Below are 18,300 nucleotides of genomic sequence, written 5' to 3'. Positions count from 1 at the left end.
ATTGGCGGGTGGTGAAGCATGATGGTGATTCTCACAGAGGGTCAGCCCAGCATCTAAGGCTTTTCCGTCTCCGTCCCAGCTCCCACCCCTCACCTCCTTGGGCAGCCTGAACTCTCACCTCCACAGGCCGCGAGACCTCGCCCCCGGGACACGCCTCCCTTGGCTACGCCCCAAGACCCCGCCTTCTCTTGATCCCGCCTCCTAGGCCCCGCCCACTCCGGCTCCAGTTCCTCTCTGGACCTGCTTCTTGGTCCCGCCTCCCCAAGCTCCGCCCCCTCACAGTTCCTGGTTCGTCCTTGCTCCGCCCACTGCTTCTCTGGCTCCCTAAGGCTCGAGGACCCACCTGGGCCTGCCCCCAGTACTGCCTGAAGAACGAATCCCCAGCCCTAGCGACAACAGTCCGGCAGGAGTTCACTACGCAGGCCACGTTTGAGGACGGTGGGGAGGTTATGGGAGGGTCGGAATCCCCGAAGGATGAGCCGCGAGATGGGTTCCTAGCTCCCTGCTCAGGCGTGGGTGGGGCAGCCAGGCACGCGCCGCGATCGAGGAAGGCCCCCGGCGCAGGTCCCGGATATTTGTGTCCGCGCCGACGCCACCGTCCCAGCCGATGGGTCGCGATACACGCTCTCGCTCGCGGTCGGCTGGTCGCAGGGGCCGAAGGCAGCGGAGGCGGAGTGGGAGTCGGAGTCGGAGCCGAAGTTGTAGCGGGAGCCATGGGCGGCGAAACCGACGTCGCCGGGACGACGAGAGGCGGCGCAGGCGGAGGAGCCGGGAGCGCAGGTAGGGTCGCTGTGTGAGCCGCGCTGGGGGTCCGGCTCCAGCCCTCGGGGAGCTGGGAGACCCCCGAGTTAGTCAGGGAGGGCTTCCTGAAGAAGGGGACGTCTGAGCACGTCGGGGTTAACCAGGCAGCGAAAGGAAAGCGAGAGGCGTTCCAGGCAGGGCGCCTGGTGGTTGGAAGTACAGCAGGAGGCGCCGTGAGCGAGGCGGAGGGGAGTCGATGAGGTCGGAGAGGAAGCGGGAGACCAGATCGTGCGGTCTTGTGTACCGTGGTGAAGGGTTTGACCGTTATTTGGAGGGGAGTAGGGAGCTGTGGAGGATTTTGAACCAGGGAGCGATGTGGTCTGGATTACTTTGCAGAACTCCTGCTGGTTTTCGCGTGGAGAAGGGACTGAGCGTGTCGGCAGGAGTGACACCAGGGAGGAGGAAGATAGTGCAGCTGTCCAGGCAACAGATGATGATGGCCTTCAGGAGAGGGAGGCTGTGGGGAGGTACAGTGGGAAAATGGGGAGATTTGAGAGGGATTTCCGAAGTAGAGGTGACAGCACTTGCCAGTGGAGGTGGGGTGTGAGAGGGAAGAACTGTTGATGGCAGGTGGCAGGACTCAACTGACTCCTGAGACTTGGTGCTCAGCCGCCCCTCAGCCCGCAGCCCTTTTCCTCTGGAGATGGGGCACCTGGCCAGACTTGGCTTGAGTCTGCTCCAGCACAAAGGAACCAGCACCGTGATAGGGACTGACTCTCAGACCTGCGTCCTAGTGCTGGCTCAGCCCATAACTGACTGTGACACTCAGGCCAGTACCTGCCCCACTGTCCCCCAGATGTCCTCATCTGTGCCCTCAGGATCTCCACGGGACTTCTCCAGGCGTGCGCTGTCTCCCATCCCTCCAGCCTGTTCTCCACACCATAGCCAGAGTGACTGTTGTCAGACATAGCTGATCACCCTCTAGGTTTGAGAAGGTGGCTTTTCCTTTTGAGTCTCATAAGATCATTGTCACCTAGGAATTCCAGGAAGATATAAGCAGAGGGAATAGTAAAGAGATGGTTTAAACCAGGGCTTGGCAAACTACAGCCTGTGGACCAAGCATAGTTTTTACATGCTTAAACGGTGAGGAGAAAAAAAAAAATCAAAAGAATAGTATTTCATGACACGTGAAAATTATTTGGGTTGGCCGAAAAGTTCATTCGGGTTTTTCCACAAGATGTTACAGAAAAACCCAAACAAACTTTTTGGCCAACCCAGTATATGAAATTCAGGTTTTGGTGTCCAGAAGTAAAATTTTATTGAACAAATTTATGCCTGTTTGTTCATGTACTGTCCGTGGCTGCTTTTGCACTGTGACTGCAGGGTTGAGTAGTTGTGCCATAGACGCTCTGGCTCTTAACAGAAAAAGTTTGCTAACTCTGGGTTCAGCTCCTGGCCTTGATGTTTTAGCATTGGTTCACATGTAGTTGTAAATCTTGTTATTATCAGCTAGGGGTTTCTAAGATTTTAGTTTTTCACAAGAATCAGCCACCCTAGAAACGTAATTAGAGTCAATGTCATTTATGAAGATTTGATTAGATTTGCAGTCTGTATTTACGTACTTGAAAATCAAATAATTGATTTTCATGGTGTAGATTCTTTGACGTGAACTTAGTAAGTGGAGCATTTGGCAAACTAAAGACAGATTTAGTTGCTCAGAGGCCCCCAACATTAAAGAATCTATCCCCAGGATTCATATGTTGCCTTCCCTGCTCGCAGTGCCCTTCCAAGGCTCTGTAGTCCCTACAGTCTTACTCCAGTTCACTACTGCCCGTCCTATAGGACCAGATAAACACCATCTTCTCCTGTAAGCCCTCCCTGGACACCTTGGACAGCGCTTGTAGCTCCTGCACCATCTGGCCCCAAGCCTGCCTCCCTGTCTTCCCCTCCTCCCTCTCTCCCCCTCACTCACTCTGCTCCAGACACACAGGCCTGCCTGCTGCTTCTTGAATAAGCCAAGTAAATTCCTGCCCCAGGGCCTTTGCTCTTGCTGTGCCCTCTCCCTGGATCACTGTTTCTCCAGATGTCTGCCTAGCTCCCTCCCCTACTTCCTCCAGCGTTACTTCCTCAGAGAGATCCTCTCTGACCTCTCCACACCCAGTGCTGCATCACTATCTTGGTAGCTTATGGTACCATCTAGTGTCACACTGTGTGTTTGTTGATGTGCAGGCAGGGGCCATCAATGTTTTTTGGTCACTGCCGTGTCCCCAGAACCTAGAACAGCTCCTGGCACCCAGCAGGCACCCAGTAAAGGGCGGTGGGATGGATGGCTGGCCAGCAGGCAGCGAGCAGAGCTTCACGGGTTCCCTCCGCAGGTTGGATTCGGATGAGAAGCAGTGGCAGCAGCGGCGAGGCAGGCAGAGCCGGAGCCCCCCGCCAGCCCACCGGCGCTCCCAGGACCGCTCCTCTCAGTCCGACTCGGGTGACGAGCGGCAGCGGCAGCGGGGCCGATGGGCCCGCCAGTGGCAGCAGCGGCCACACTGCTGGTCCCCCAGCTCCTCCGCATCCAGCTCCGCGTCCCCGGGCCACTCCCAGAGCCCCCGGGCGGCGGCGGCGGTCCTGAGCCAGCGGCAGAGCCTGCAGGAGCGGCTGCGCCTGCGCGAGGAGCGGAAGCAGCAGGAGGAGTTGATGAAGGCCTTCGAGACGCCCGAGGAGAAGCGGGCGCGGCGGCTGGCCAAGAAGGAGGCCAAGGAGAGGAAGCAGCGCGAGAAGATGGGCTGGGGCGAGGAGTACATGGGCTACACCAACACCGACAACCCCTTCGGGGACAACAACCTGCTGGGCACCTTCATCTGGAACAAGGTGAGCCCGAGGTGGCCACCGGCCACAGCCCTTACTTCTGCTTGTGTTGCTCGCCAGGTCTTCCTGTGCTTCTGCCGCTTTTTGCTTCATGAACTGTTTACAACTTATTTTCAAAGACGTTGCTTAGCATTCTCAGCACACGTGCCCAGGTCGTACCTGGCCATCGAGAATGTATTTTTACCCACACGTGTGCACACACTGGCTCCGCCAGCTTTTCCCACGCTGTCTCGTGCGGTGTACAGTCTCAGGCACTCTGCCCACAGAACCAGCCTAACCTCAAGACAGCTTCTCAGCGTCACTTGCCCAGGGTGGGATTTCACCTCAGAGCTGTCACCTCATCCTTGAGATGAACACTACACACCAGGACTTCTCCTGCGGTCCAGTGGTTAAGACTCTGTGCTTCCACTGCAGGGGGCGTGGGTTTGACCTCTGGTCTGGGAACTAAGATCCCGCATTCTGTGCGGTGCGGCCAAAACAGATAAATAAAAGACTAAAAAAACCCACAAAACTACACACCAATCCCTTACCCACCGGCCGGGGCCTTGGGCACTTGGAGTAAAGCAACACAATTTCCCTCGCAGTTCTGGAGGCCAGAAGTACAAAGTCAAGGTGTCAGCAGAGCCACGTTCCCTCTGGAGGTTCTGGGGAGGATCCTTTCTCGCCTCTTCCAGCTTCTGGTGGCTGCTCGCCACCCTTGGCTTGTAGCTGCATCACTCCAGTCTCTGCTTCTGTCGTCACGTGGCTGTCTTCCCTCAGTGTCTGTGTCCTCACGTGATGTTCTCCTCTCTGTGTCTCTGAGTCCAGAGTTCCCTCATCTTATAAGGACACCAGTCACTGGACTAAGGCCCAGCCTAGTCCGGCACGACATCAACTAATCACATCCGCAGAGACCCTGTTTCCAAATAAGGTCATGTTCCCGGATTCCCGGGTTGGGACGTGGACATACCTATGTGGAGGACAAATTCGACCCGACACAGCTGTGGGGAGGGTGAGAGCCGGTGGACACAGGCGGAAGCCACCGTATCTACCGCTGTCTACATACACTCTGAGCTCACAGCACCTCAGGGCCTTTGCACGCACCATTCCTCTACCTGGAGCACTCCCAAGCCCTCCCCATGGCTGTTTCTTCCTCATTATCAAGGCACTGCTTCTCCCTTCCTAGTGCTTTACTAACAGACGTGAATCATGCGCCTGCCGGGTGCTGGGTACCGTGTGGGCCCTGCACATGCGTCAGTGAGCGACAGAGAGAGACGCCTGTCCTTGTGCGGCCATCAGTCTCAGGGGAGGCTGGCTGTAAATAACTCATTTAGCTGAGTCCGCAGAGGAAGGAACGAAGGCAGGCGGGGGTGGGCGAGGAGGCTGCAGTTGAAACGCACGGGTCCAGAGAGGTCTCGTTGCAAAGGTGGCATCTAAACACATGTCCCACTTTATGGCGTGTAATTCCTGTGGACTGTGAGCTCAACGGGGCAGGCTCTGTCCCAGGCGCTGGCACGCAGTCGGCCCTCAGTAAATGTCGAATGGGTGAGCGGGCCTCGGGGCATCTGAGAAGCCCCGGCCCAGCCTCTGAGGCCTCTGTAGTCGGGGGAGGGTACTAGACGGCCCAACTGTGTGAGCGGTGTCACGCATCTTGTCCCGGTGTCCTCGGGGCGCTGGGCTGGCAGAGTGGGCAGGCATGGTGTTGGCCACGAACATGCCTCTCCGGGCTGGGCATTGGTCGAGGGCTCAGTGTCTGAGTGCGGGCTCTCCCCGTCCAGGCCCTCTGCAGCTGTTGTGTGTGGCCGTAGAGACGAAGTGCGGTCATTGTCACTGTGTGGCGGTGGCCCCGGGCCGGGCCACGCCGTGTCACCCTGGGGGCACGCTTTTCTGTGCACAGGGGCTCCTGGAACGACCCTCGGAGCCGGCGGAGGTGACAGGAGGCACGGGTCTTGGCACGTGCCACCCACAACAGTTGTGAGATGACTTGGGAGGGGCGGGGAGTCTCCGGGAGCCTGTGCCCGGGCCCCTCCATCAGGTGAGGGCACAGACAGGGAGGAGCCGCTCTCCGTGCTCGGGGTGCCCCGAGGGGTCCGTGAGCCAGGACCCCGGCGAGTGTGCTTTCAGAGTCCCCCTCTCGCTCAGCCGCTGGTTCTGCCCCTCCGCGTGGCTGCTGGGGGTCTGAGCTGCTGAGAGCCGGACACCACCCAGCTGGTGCAGCCAGGCTTGCGTGTAAAACAAGAGTCAGCAGCCCCAAGTAAGACTGTCCCGTGTGTGACATGGTCGTGTTCTGCAGGGGCGGGGCTGCCTCTCCCTGTGTCTCAGCACACGGCTCGGGGCAGAGGGCGCCCCACGATGCTGGAGTGTACTGAACCGATTCTGCAGGCGAACGGGGGGCCGCGTCTTCCGCTGGAAGTCGGGGTGTGGCCGCGGGCAGGTCACTTCTCCCTCAGCCTCGTGCTCCTCATCGGCAGAGCGGGTGCTTCGGTCTGGTGGATGCCCGCCTCGTAGAGCAGCAGGGGGTCCTGGGGTGGGCGGCAGGAGGGGGCATCGCTGCTCAGCGGGCGTGTCGTTGGCCCTTCCAGGCCCTGGAGAAGAAGGGGATCAGCCACCTGGAGGAGAAGGAGCTGAAGGAGCGGAACAAGAGGATCCAGGAGGACAACCGGCTGGAGCTGCAGAAGGTGGGGCGCCCCGGGCCACCCTCCTTCCCTCCTGAGGGCTCCCAGGCTGGCTCACCCTGGCTTACGTCAAGGGGGACCTGATTGGCTTACGTGGAGAGTCCAGGGGACATTGGCTTCAGGCACGGCTGGATCCAGGGGCTCGGGCAGTGACTCCAGAGAGCTGTTTCCCTCCAGCTCGGCTCTGCTGGCCTCTGGGATTTATTCTAAGACGTTCCCTGCTGGGTGGCCAAAGTGGCCCTGGCTGCTGAAGGCTGCTGTGTCTCTAGCAAAAGGAGGGCTCCTTCTGCCGCAGGGTGTGTCCAGCGTTTCAGGCGTCCCCGGACCGATTCCTGTGTCCGGGGCCGGGCCATGGGTGTGGTCCCACCCGCCCCTAGGGAGCCCCCCAGCCTGACAGGATGAAGGCAGACCCACAAGACCCCCATCGTATGCTGGCCGCTCATGTCCTCGTGTGCCCGCAGGTAAAGCAGCTGCGGCTGGAGCGCGAGCGGGAGAAGGCCATGCGGGAGCAGGAGCTGGAGCTGCTGCAGCGCGAGAAGGAGGCGGAGCACTTCAAGACGTGGGAGGAGCAGGAGGACCACTTCCACCTGCAGCAGGCGAAGCTGCGGTGTGTGCGCCACCCTCTGCCCGTAGCCCTCCGCCCGCCCCCGCCCCCGGGTGCAGGGAGCGCGCCTCGCCACTCCCCCGTGTTGCCCCTGGGACCTCGGCTTTCCACCTCCTCCTCCTCGGGGTCCCTCCTGACCCTCTTTCGCGCACTGCTTTCCGTCGCTTCCTTCATCGCGCCTGTCTCCCCAGGGGCCGGGTGCCAAGGGGTCACACGAATGTGCTGCTGAGCAGAGGGTGCCGGGTGCCCCGCCATCCCCAGGCCACGGGGTGGTTCACTCAGCAGCCTCGTCTAGAGTCAAGAGAAGTGAGGCTCCTGGGGTGTCGAGAGTTGCCCGAGCTCACACGGGGTGTGTGAGCTCCAGGCCCGGCCCCCTTCTCACCTTGCTGCTCACCAGCCGCGCCAGCCCCCAGGGGCTCAGACCTGCCTGGTCCCAGGGCTCCCTGGGGTCGGACCAGGGTCAGCCTCTGATGCGTTTTCCCACACACAGCACTGAGGCTCCAGATCGCTCACCCCGGGTGGGCCTCTCTGACCCTGTGTCCCCGCCCACCCGCTGCTCTTCAGATCCCTTGCTCCCGTCTCTGCCCCTTTCAGGGCCTGTGCCTTCCAGCTGACCTGTCTTGCTCCTCTGCCTGACGCCTCCTCTTCCAGGAAGCCTTCCCTGACCACCACCCACAGCAGGCCGGGCTCCTCCCCTGGCTCCGGTCAACCCCTGCGGGCGAGGTCTTTAGGAGGGTGGACACAACCCCGGCTTTGACACTGCCCCCCGCTCCCCGGCAGCTCCAAGATCCGCATCCGGGACGGGCGGGCCAAGCCCATCGACCTCCTGGCCAAGTACATCAGCGCTGAGGACGACGACCTGGCTGTGGAGATGCACGAGCCCTACACCTTCCTCAACGGCCTTACGGTGGCCGACATGGAAGACCTGCTGGAGGACATCCAGGTATGGCCCTGCTGTGCTCCTGGCACTGCTGCTGCCACCCCAGCCCCGGGCGTGCCTTCACCCACCGTCTGCACCTCCGCCTCCAGGTGTACATGGAGCTCGAGCAGGGCAAGAACGCGGACTTCTGGCGGGACATGACCATCATCACAGAGGATGAGATCGCCAAGCTTCGCAAGCTGGAGGCCTCGGGCAAGGGGCCAGGTAACGCGGGCCGGGCCACCGGAGACACACCGGGCTGTGCCCTCGGGGAGGCACCTCTGGGTCTGGTGGGAGCCGCTTGGGCCGGGTGGCTCCACAGAAGAGGCCTCGGCTTCCTCTCTGGGGGTCTCCCTGCCAGGGCCTGTCTGCGAGCCACCAGGGGGCAGCACTGGGCAGCGGGGGCAGCGGGACCTGAGCGAGGCGCTCTCCCGCTGGCGTGTGGGCTCACCCAAGCAGCACCAGTGGCTTCCTTTAAACAGCTGCTTAGCGCTGGGCTTTCCCGGGAGCGGCGTCTGTGGGTTTTCTGTTTGGGTTTCAAGTTTTCGTCAGAGGCTTTGTCCGTTTGAGAACAGGACCTGACTGCACTTGGCGGGAACCTGTGCAGCGTGGCGTGCTTCTTTAATCAACTTTTCTTTTCCTCAGCATGATTGCCTGCACATAATTGCAAGGGAGACAAGCTCTAAAGCATGGTCTCTCCCCCCAACACTGCTGACATTTGGGCCCAGACCGTTCTCTGTGGGGCCGTCCTGGGCCCTGTGGGGTGTGGAGCAGCCTCCCTGCCCCACCCACTCAGTGGCAGGAGCCCCTGGTCGTGACAACCACAGATGTCCCCTGACATGGCCCAGTGTCCCCTGGCGGGAGGCAGATTCAACTCCAGTTGAGAGGCACTGTTCTAAAAGCTCGTTGGCAACCACTGCAGTCCCACCCCTCCCGCCCCCCTGAAGCCACCGGCTTTAATGACATCTAGCTCCTGGGGGCCTTGAGCCTGTGTCACTAAGCTCTCAGCTCCATGTCAGTGCCCACCCATGGTGGCTGAGGACGAATGCCCTCCCTTTCCTGAGCCTGTGTAAGTGCTGTTCTCTGCTCAGTTGGGGGTGGTCGGGGAGGTTTCCTTCCTCTTAGGAAAAGGAGAAGCATCCTTTATCTTTGTAAGTGGAGTTTTATTTCTCCCGTAGCGGGGCACATCTTGTAGTAATTTCCAGAGAAAGGAAAGGACTCTTTGCTATCAGAAATGGGTGTCCAGGGGAATTCCCTGGAAGTCCAGTGGTTAGGACTCTGTGTTTTCACTGCCGAGGGCCCAGGTTCAATCCCTGGTCGGGGAACTAAGATCCCGCAAGCCACGTGGCACGGCCAAAAACAACAACGACAATGACGAAAAATAAATGCATGTCCAGAAACATCTGCTTTGGTGGCAGTGGTGCTGGTTGGGAGGGTGCTGCAGGGCCCTTGGACAGAATGACAGTTACAGGTGTGGCTCTGGGTGCACACCCGGGCCGCCCAGCAGCTTGGCCACCTGGGGCCGATCGGTGACCTCCCCAGAGCTTGGTTGTTCCTTGCATCGCACGGGGTTGAGAAAACACCTCCGGGAGGATTGCTTGAAGAGGAGTGAGTACATGGTCGTCAAGCATTCAAAACAGCGCCCGCTCTTAGGATGCCAACGCCTCAGCGCAAGGACCGTGGGTGGGGGATTCTGCACCACCGACCCCACCTTCCCCAGGGGGTCAGACACCTGGGAGGCTCCCATCAGGCCCCCTGCCCCATCCCTGGGCCCTTTCTCCCCACTCCCTCTTCCACCGCGGGTGGGTTGTCTGCTGCCACCCTCCTGCAGCTTCCTGCACTCGCCCCAGAGGAGGAGCCCCTTTCTGGGACCCCACATCTCTCTTTCCTGTGGTTTGTGCCCTCGCATCCTCCAGTAACTTGTAGAGAGAGGCAGGAAATTGTTGGCGTCCCACGTGTCAGGAAATGTCTTCTCTCCCCTTGGCTGGTGGCCGCGGGGCAGGGGGACGTTGTGCTGGGTCCCTTCCGTTTCCAGGGCTCCCCGCATGCCTTGCCCACGGTCCCTCCTGTGGCACTTCCCTTCCCTCTCCCCCTCCCTGCCACGTCAGTCACCCCTCTGTCCCCTTTCCCTTCTCGCGTGTTACGGTCAGGGTCCCAGGTGTCCTCAAAGAGAGTGTTTGTGTTTGTCTTCTTTTGGCCTGACTTCTGAGAGAAGAGGGGGAACTTCTTGTCTTCACCACTCCTGGAGCCCCTCAGAGGCGGCCTTCATTTTAAATTAAGTTGGCCCTTCCCTTTCCTTTCGCTTTTCCCCTTTTCTTTCTTTCCCCCCCCCCCCCCTTTTCTTCTCTTTGCAGCTGGGAAATCCTAACTGTACAATAGAGCGTGCAGTAGGAAGTGGGTCCCCTTACAATCCCTGTGGGTCCTCCCAGGGAGCATCTCTGAGGAGAAGCCTTCCCCCCACCCAAACGGTGCCACCCCCTCTCCTGAAATGGTGTCCCAGAGGGCACTCAGCCGGCACTCTCCAGCCAGGCCTGTTGGTGGACCCTTGGGTGGCATCCAAACCCAGGACCTGGCTTCCTTTAAGCAGCGGCTCAGCACCCGGGGCTTCTGTGGGAGCGGCGCCCACTGGGGCTGTCTGTTTGGGTTGTAAGTTAGCACCGGTGGCTCCGTCTGTCTGAGCGAGCAGAGGCCTGGCTTCTGTTTGAGGTCTGTGCAGGATGCAGCTCTGCTTGGCCGGGTGTGAAGGGTGTCGCCGAATTGGGTTTTGGTCCCGTGATGTGTCTGCACCTGCTACAGACCGAGGCCGGGCTGCCGGCCCTGTGGGTCTGCTGCTGAGGCCAGGGCTGCTTGGGAGCCCAGGTGCTGATTCCAGGGTCCCAGGTTGGTTGGCTGGAGGGGACTCGGGTTCTTGACCCTGTCTGATCATCTGGGCTTGGAGAAGCCGGCTTTGGAGCAGGGAACACGAGCCGGTTGCCTGCCCCCACGTTCACCCAGCAGCTGCGTACGGAGCTCCCTGCCCTTGGAAAGCCGGGAATCAGGCATCCAGGCCAAGGGAGCAGTCTGGTAGTTGACGAAGGCTTCCCGGTAGAAAGGATGCTCTCGCTGAGGACTGAGGATGGCTGGGATCTAGGAGGCGGACTCGATGTGGAAGAACTTATTGCTGGTGGGAAGCACCCACCGCATGTGCAGGGGCCTTGGGGCAGGGCAGGGGTCGGAAGGGCACAGCGTGTTGTCTGATGAGCCACAAACAAGGAAGCCAGCCATTGTGAGGGAGAGCTGGGGTCAGGCAGCATTGGCCTCACCCTCAGGGGCCTCTCAGTCTAGAGGGTTAGGACCTGGGCCCAGCCCCATGCCGAGCAGCCCTCACCCCACTGCAGGTGAGCGGCGAGAGGGGGTCAACGCCTCGGTCAGTTCCGACGTGCAGTCGGTCTTCAAGGGGAAGACGTACAGCCAGCTGCAGGTCATCTTCCAGGGCATCGAGGGCAAGATACGGGCCGGGGGCCCCAACCTAGACATGGGCTACTGGGAGAGCCTGCTGCAGCAGCTGCGTGCCCACATGGCCCGTGCCAGGTGAGCTGGTGGGGCCTCCCTGGGAGCCACAAGCTGGGGCCCCAGCTGGAAGGCCCCCGCCCAGCCCCCAGCAGCCTGCCCGCCTTCCTTCCGGCCTCTACTTAGCACCTGGTCTTTGTTTTCCCCGGGTCAGCGGACATCCCAGGAAGCCCTCAAGGCTGCTGTCCCCCGCCTTCCACAGGCCCCATACCCTCTGTGTATGAATTCTTCTCGTGCTTGGCGCTGTCATGTAAACACGGCCCCTGTCTGCCGCTAAGTGCAGTCACTTCTAAATTTATCCTCTTCCTCGCCTGTCCCCCATCCTTTTCCAGCCCAGCTTGGCCCTTAGGTCACGCCTGCATGTGAACACCCCAGTACAGGGACCTGCCCCCTCCCGGTGTCCGCCTGTGTCGTGGCCACTTGCTGCCCTCAAACTCCGGGTCCTTGCAGCAAAATGGGGGGGTCATGAGAAGTCCTTGGGGGGGGCCTTCCCCCTTGGAGTGTCAGGGTGACCACCCGGCCTGCGTTCCAGGCTCCGCGAGCGGCACCAGGACGTGCTGCGGCAGAAGCTGTACAAGCTGAAGCAGGAGCAGGGGGTGGAGAGCGAGCCCCTGTTCCCCATCCTTAAGCAGGAGCCGCAGTCTCCGGGCCACAGGTAGGCCTGGGTCTGGACGTCCCCTGCCGGGCGGCGGGACTAGAAGCCCCGCCCACTGCCCGCCCCGCTCAGTCCAGCCCTCTCTCGCAGCCTGGAGACTGAGGACCCGGCCCCCACCCCGCCCGGGCCCTCGGAGGGTGGCGCTACTGAGCCCGAGGCGGAAGCCGCCGCACCGGCGGAGGGCGAGGCGGACGGGGAGGCGGTGCTCATGGAGGAGGATCTGATCCAACAGAGCCTGGACGACTACGACGCCGGCAAGTACAGCCCGCGGCTGCTCACGGCCCACGAGCTGCCGCTGGACGCCCACGTGCTGGAGCCGGACGAGGACCTGCAGCGCCTGCAGCTGTCCAGGCAGCAGCTCCAGGTCACAGGTGCGGGGCGGGGCCAGCAGGGGGCGGAGCCTCCCCTTGGTGAAGGGGGCGTTGGTGGTGAACCCGCTCTCGATCCTGCTTTGCGCTCCGCCGCCTACTCTCTTGAGAGTGTCCGTTCATTCACCTGCTCGCTCGCTCGTTTGTTCGTTGTGGGCGTGACCGGCTGGCTGGTCCCAAGGACACAGGGGTGGTGGTCTTTACTTCCCGTGCCCAGCTCTGCTCTGAGCTCCTTATACTGCCCGCTTGCCCGGGCCTTGGCCTTCCTGGGCAGCCATCGTCCCGGAACAGCGGAGAAACGGCCTCGGAAAGGCCCCGGTCCGGGGGTCCCACTGCGGGCTTCTGACCACCAGGCTCTTCGGCCAACCCGGCAGGGGACACGTGGTGTTTGGTGCCCACCCGGGAGGGCGGGGGGCACCGGGCAGGCGGGCCCGGGTCGGGGCATGTGACCGGGAAAGGGAGGCTGCGGTGCCGGGGTCCCGGTTAACGCGCCCCGCCCGCAGGCGACGCCACCGAGAGCGCGGAGGACATCTTCTTCCGACGCGCTAAGGAGGGCATGGGCCAGGACGAGGCGCAGTTCAGCGTGGAGATGCCGCTGACGGGCAAGGCCTACCTGTGGGCGGACAAGTACCGGCCGCGCAAGCCGCGCTTCTTCAACCGCGTGCACACGGGCTTCGAGTGGAACAAGTACAACCAGACGCACTACGACTTCGACAACCCGCCGCCCAAGATCGTGCAGGGCTACAAGTTCAACATCTTCTACCCCGACCTCATCGACAAGCGCTCCACGCCCGAGTACTTCCTGGAGGCCTGCGCCGACAACAAGGATTTCGCCACGCTCCGCTTCCACGCCGGGCCGCCCTACGAGGACATCGCCTTCAAGATCGTCAACCGCGAGTGGGAGTACTCGCACCGCCACGGCTTCCGCTGCCAGTTCGCCAACGGCATCTTCCAGCTCTGGTTCCACTTCAAGCGCTACCGCTACCGCCGGTGACCGGCGGGCCCCCTCCCGGACTCCTGCGAACTGACCAGGGGTGTGGGAAGCCAGCAGCCTCCCCTGGCTGGGCCTCCTCCTTGCGGGGCCTCACTTCCTGGTGTGAACAGGGGACGCTGCGGAGCCTGCCTCAGAGAGTTGAGGGGACCCACCACCAGGCGGGCCTGGGGCATTGACGCACAGGAGGGGCTGCTGATGGGATTTTCAGAGCCCAGGGAACCAAGCAGGCGTCTCCAGACCTCAGTCCTTGGATTGACGCTGAGCCCCACCCAAGAAACAGGCCCTGCATCACCGGGGCTCTGGGGGGCTTGCAGGGCGTTGCTCAGCCCCTGGACATGGCCAGCGGCTTCAGGACCCAGGCTCCAGGCCCTTGAGTGCATGTTCCCGGAGAGGCCATCCGGGGACATCTGTGGTCCCCCAGCTCGCCCCTGGTGCTGGCTGGGGTCAGCCTCCGCCCGGTGGGCACGGAGGATGCGTCACCACCCGCCATCAGGTCTGGGAACATCCTTCCACAGCCGCCGAGCACAGGAGCCCCAGGGTGCGGCTGTGGCGCCCCATCGGGCCTCTGGGCCTCTGCGCGTCCCTCAAGGCTGCGCTCCTAGAGCCACTTCCCAGCCACCACAGGGCTGCCCTCCTTGTTGGCAAGTCTCAGACACGGGCAGTCAAGGGCCTGGCAGGTACGATCACTCACCCAGTCATAGACTGTCAACGGTGCCCCAGGCGGGCCCACCCCATAAACAGATTGCTTTTAGCGTTTTCTTACGGAGACATTTCCAACCTCAAGTGGTCAGAAGCCTGAAGGGCCGCTGCCAGCTCCTCAGACAGCCTCGCCCAAATACCCTATTTCATCTGGAAACGTTTCTGTTTCAGGCTGTTTCTCTAAAACGATTTTTTTAGGTGGGGGGGAATCTTGTTTATTTTCATTTAATTGGTCTACTTGTGAGATTGCATGTTTCTTTTCAATAAACATTTTATTTTGGAATAAGTTTAGGTTTTCAGAAATGCTGCAGAGATAGTCTAGTGTTCCCGCACCCCACACTCAGCTGTCCCCATTGTTAACGCCTTACGTAACCACAGCACATCTGTCACAACTAAGGCACTAAACAGCCAAGAAGACCTTTTGAAAACCACCACCACACCTAAAGATAGTCAGTGACAGTTCCTCAGGGAGCCCCTCGTAGTCTGAGGGCTTCCTCCCGCTTTGTCCCCCACCCCCGGCCTCAGCTCCCAGAAGGAGGCTGTACTTCTGAACGCTCCAGGAGGTGCGCAGCTGCTCACCTAGGCCAGGGGACGATGCTCACTGGTGTCTGGGGACATCTGTGCTGGTCATGATCTGGGGGGATCCTGACATCGCAGCGTGGGGGCCAGGGATGCTGTTCCACACCTCACAGGGCCCACGATAGCCCCCCACAGAGAGTAATCTGCCCCTGTGTCCCCAGCGCTGAGGCTGACACTCCCCAGGCCACTGGTCATCTACCAACCCCGACTTAACAATGTCCCAGGAGCCTCTGGCTCAGCTCTGGCCTCCACTGCCCTGCCCCACCCCACACATGCTCATACATCCGTAAACATGTTCTAGACAGCAGGGCTTGGGGCCTCGGCAGGGAAGTGCATCTGGTCATGGGACGCCCAATCCCCACTGCAGACCCTGTCCCACCCAGCCAGCCTGGTCCAGAATGAAGACTACCCTTTAGAGCAGAACACAGACCATATCCATCCCCTTTGGAACCCTCCACAGACGTTAGTAATCAATTGCTGATTGCCAGAGCAATCTTAGAATCCTCTGGGCAGCCGCTACCAATTAATCCCTGGCCTGCTCCACTGTCATCGAGTGTGGGACAGGCCCCGGGAGCAGGGAGCAGGGTTGAGTCGGGGGCAGAGCCGGGAGGCACTTTCGCGCCTAGCAGGGTGCTTGGTCACCAGATGGGTCGGGCCTTGTTCTGTTCTCAGAGCACAGGCTCTGTGTGGCTGCAATAGCCTGGCCTTTAGCCTGTGTTCTGTGGACCTCACGCCAGCCCTGCATGACAGTGCTTGTGTCCATTTGGGGAAACATGCTCACAGAGGCACATGTTTTCAAGCCTAGAAAGCAGCAGTCAGGGTTAGAACCCGGGTTTCTCCAACCTCCCATTCCGAGCCCGTTTCCCCACCTGCCCCCCGAGGAGTCCTCCCAGCCCCAGCATCCTGGTTCCTCCTTACGCCCCTCCTGCAATCCGGGCAGGGAGTCTACCCAGGGGAGGTGGTGGCTCTGAGCAGGGGAACAAGGTGGCTGTGACCCCGACTCGCTGGGCACGTGTTTAGCCAGGAGCCCCCCGTCCAGAGGGAGGAGAGCTGGGCTCAGTTGCCCTCCAGGCAAGGAGTCAGGGTAGGGCAGGGGAGGCACTGAGTCTGGGGGGCCCCAGAAGGGACAGTGAAGGCTCCCTGGAGGAGGGGAGGGATGCCCGTTCTGGGCCTGGGAGGACGGGGCTGCCGGGCAGAGAAGGAGGGTGGGGCCTGCCTTGCAGAGGAAAAGGCAACAGGTGCGCCCAGGGCAGGGCCGAATGCAAGTCCACCTGCTGTACTCTTTCCCAGGGCACTGGGGAGCCATAGAGGGGAGTAAGCTGGGCAGGGCACAAGTTGAGTGTCAGGAAGACCCCTCAGGCAGACTGGAGGCACATCACCCCACCCAGCTGCCCCATGACACAGCCCCAGCCCAGCATCCACCCAGTGTCCCTCAGATTGTCCCCAACCCCCACCCCAGCCTCTTCCTGCCCTGGGCTGTGAGTGAAGCTAAGAATAGATGCTCTCTGCCTGGCTCCCACAGGAAACCACAGCCATGGCCGGGGTGGGGGTGGGGGGGCACGTCCTGAACCTGGTCTCTGTTCCCACCATCTGGAGCCCCCAGGCCATCTCAACCCCTCCCACGACTCCCGTGTGCCCTATGAGCAGGGTGGGGGGCGGGGGGGGGTGGGAAACGGAGGCCAGGAGACCCCCAGCCACCAGCCCAGGAGGTGGGGGAAGCCCAGTACTCATATTCAGATCCCACCCACACGTGGCCTTTGACGCGTCCTATCTGCCCTCCAGGCCTGTTTCCCCATCTATAAAATGAGCATTTTTACCCCCCGCCTTGCAGGGTCGTGGTGAGACCCAGGCTAATTGCAGGTCAAGCGCGCTTCTCTGACCCCTGCCCTGGCTACTTCCCAGAAGGAGCACTGTCCTTCTTATCTCAGGCCAGAGGAAGTGAGACCGGAACAGTCCCCTTTCATCTCACCCACCACTCCATCTGAAGTCCCAGCCCCACATCCTCTTCCCACCAAGTCTGCCCTCCTTACAGTTCCCCGAAGCCTCATGTTCTGTCTTGCCTCCAAAGTTTTGCACGTGTAATTTCTGCCACGTCTCTTGGACCTGTGGAACTCCTACGCATTCCACAAAGCCCCAGTTCTCAGTCCCTTCTCCCTTACCCCCACCCCAGGATGCCTTCCTGGCTCACCTCCTGGGCTCCTACCTAAGCCCTGTCACTTCCTTGGGCCCAGCCCTGAGCGCAGGAGAGTGGGACTGTCTGTATCCAGCTTTCTCTCTCTCCAGCCTGGGGGATCTTTGAGGGCAGGTCAGGTTTAGTCTACCTGTTCTACCACATGGGCTGCCACAGAGTTGCCCTTAAGGAGGGGGTGGGGGAGGCAAGACTGCCTGGAACAACTAGGCTTTACAGAGGAGAAGGCCTCGGAGCCAGGGCTCTGCCAGATGCATAGGAGTTGGGGAGATTCCTTGTCAAGGAAGAGAAGTTACGGTTAAGTGGGATGGAACAGAGGAGGTGCCATCTGGAGGGATGCAGAGGCCAGAAGGATAGTGGGTAGACCCAATGGAGGGGAGAGCAGGGCCAGGGCAGGAGTCCATCTTTCTCACTCAGAGCCTATACTCTGTGCCCCTCCCAGGCCCCCGAGGACTGGGTGGGGTGAGGTCAAGGCCAAGCCAGAGAGCCCCGGCTCACTCCAGGCCTTAACTGAGCACCAAGGAGGCCCAAGGCCACCCCTCCATGCCCAAGCCCTGCCCTCCACACATCTTCGAAGGCCAGCCCCAGGCCCGTGGACCCCCTTCACCCACCTGAGGCCCAAGGACTGTGGGCAGGAAGGACCTTTAAGGAGCTTCTCACTTTCCTGCATCACGGTCCAGCCTCCATGCCTTTGCTCTAGCCGTACCCAGGTGGTCATCCTCTGCTTTCATGGCTTTGGGCTGATCAGACCCTGGCCCACAGCCCTGAGTGAGTCTGGGGGCTTCCAAGGAAGCCAATCCTTCCTGGGGAGACATTCCCCAGCCCTGCTTCCAGCCCGCTGCTCATCCTCAATCACTCCTGCAGTGCCGGGCTCTGGGCATCCTTCCCCACCCTGCACTGCGGGGGCTGAGGGAAAGCACACCTCCCCACCCGGACCGCAGGCGGCTCTGCAGGGGGCTTTGCCTCCTCTGGCCCCAATGCCAGCCTGTGTCCTCACAGGACCCTCCCCCTAGAATGCCACCACCCACAGCCCTCCCAGATCACCTGCTCGAGAAGCCTGTCTCAGCAGGCTGCCCACGAAGCTCCTGGGTGGAGAGTGTGCTCGCCTCTCCCCTCTAAACGTCCCTGCACCTCTACCCCCAGCCCGGGCAGGGGCCTCAGACAGACCCTACATTGATGAGGCACCTACTGTGTGCCAGGCCCCACCCCACCGGGTTCACCAGCTCTGAGCCCTGGGTCCCTGGGTCGGGGTCTAGCGCCCTGGAGAGCGGGGCCTGCCGGGCCCGCCCCCGCCCCGCCCCGCCCCCTCTCATCCTCGGGTGCAGCCCGGACGGTGAATAACACTGGGCCTGGCGGCCGGAGCGCCGGGAGGGGACCTGGCTGGGGCGGGCTTGGGGGAGGGGAGCGGGCGGAGGCTCCCGAGAGGGCGCCGGCCACCCCGGCCACCGCCCCTGCCCCTACTGCCCCGAGGCCCCAGGAGGCTCCCGAGAG

General features: G+C 61.4%; 1 protein-coding gene across 1 annotated transcript; it reads left to right on the top strand.

Moving 5' to 3' along the window:
• Positions 1-449: 449 nt before the first annotated feature.
• On the top strand, positions 450-13,453 carry CACTIN (cactin, spliceosome C complex subunit). The gene is made up of 10 exons (XM_027085566.1): positions 450-780; positions 3,117-3,603; positions 6,162-6,257; positions 6,716-6,861; positions 7,639-7,801; positions 7,888-8,002; positions 11,155-11,347; positions 11,859-11,981; positions 12,072-12,352; positions 12,853-13,453. Exons 1-10 carry the CDS (start codon positions 608-610, stop codon positions 13,341-13,343), a joined length of 2,268 nt encoding a protein of 755 aa, XP_026941367.1. The 5' UTR covers positions 450-607; the 3' UTR covers positions 13,344-13,453.
• The last annotated feature ends 4,847 nt before the right edge of the window (positions 13,454-18,300 follow it).

Source organism: Aethalodelphis obliquidens, unplaced genomic scaffold, assembly GCF_003676395.1.
Source record: "Aethalodelphis obliquidens isolate GAN/ISIS:26980383/991018 unplaced genomic scaffold, ASM367639v1 scaffold53, whole genome shotgun sequence".
NCBI classification, from domain to species: Eukaryota; Metazoa; Chordata; class Mammalia; order Artiodactyla; family Delphinidae; genus Aethalodelphis; species Aethalodelphis obliquidens.
This window is presented reverse-complemented; position numbering and strand designations above follow the sequence as displayed.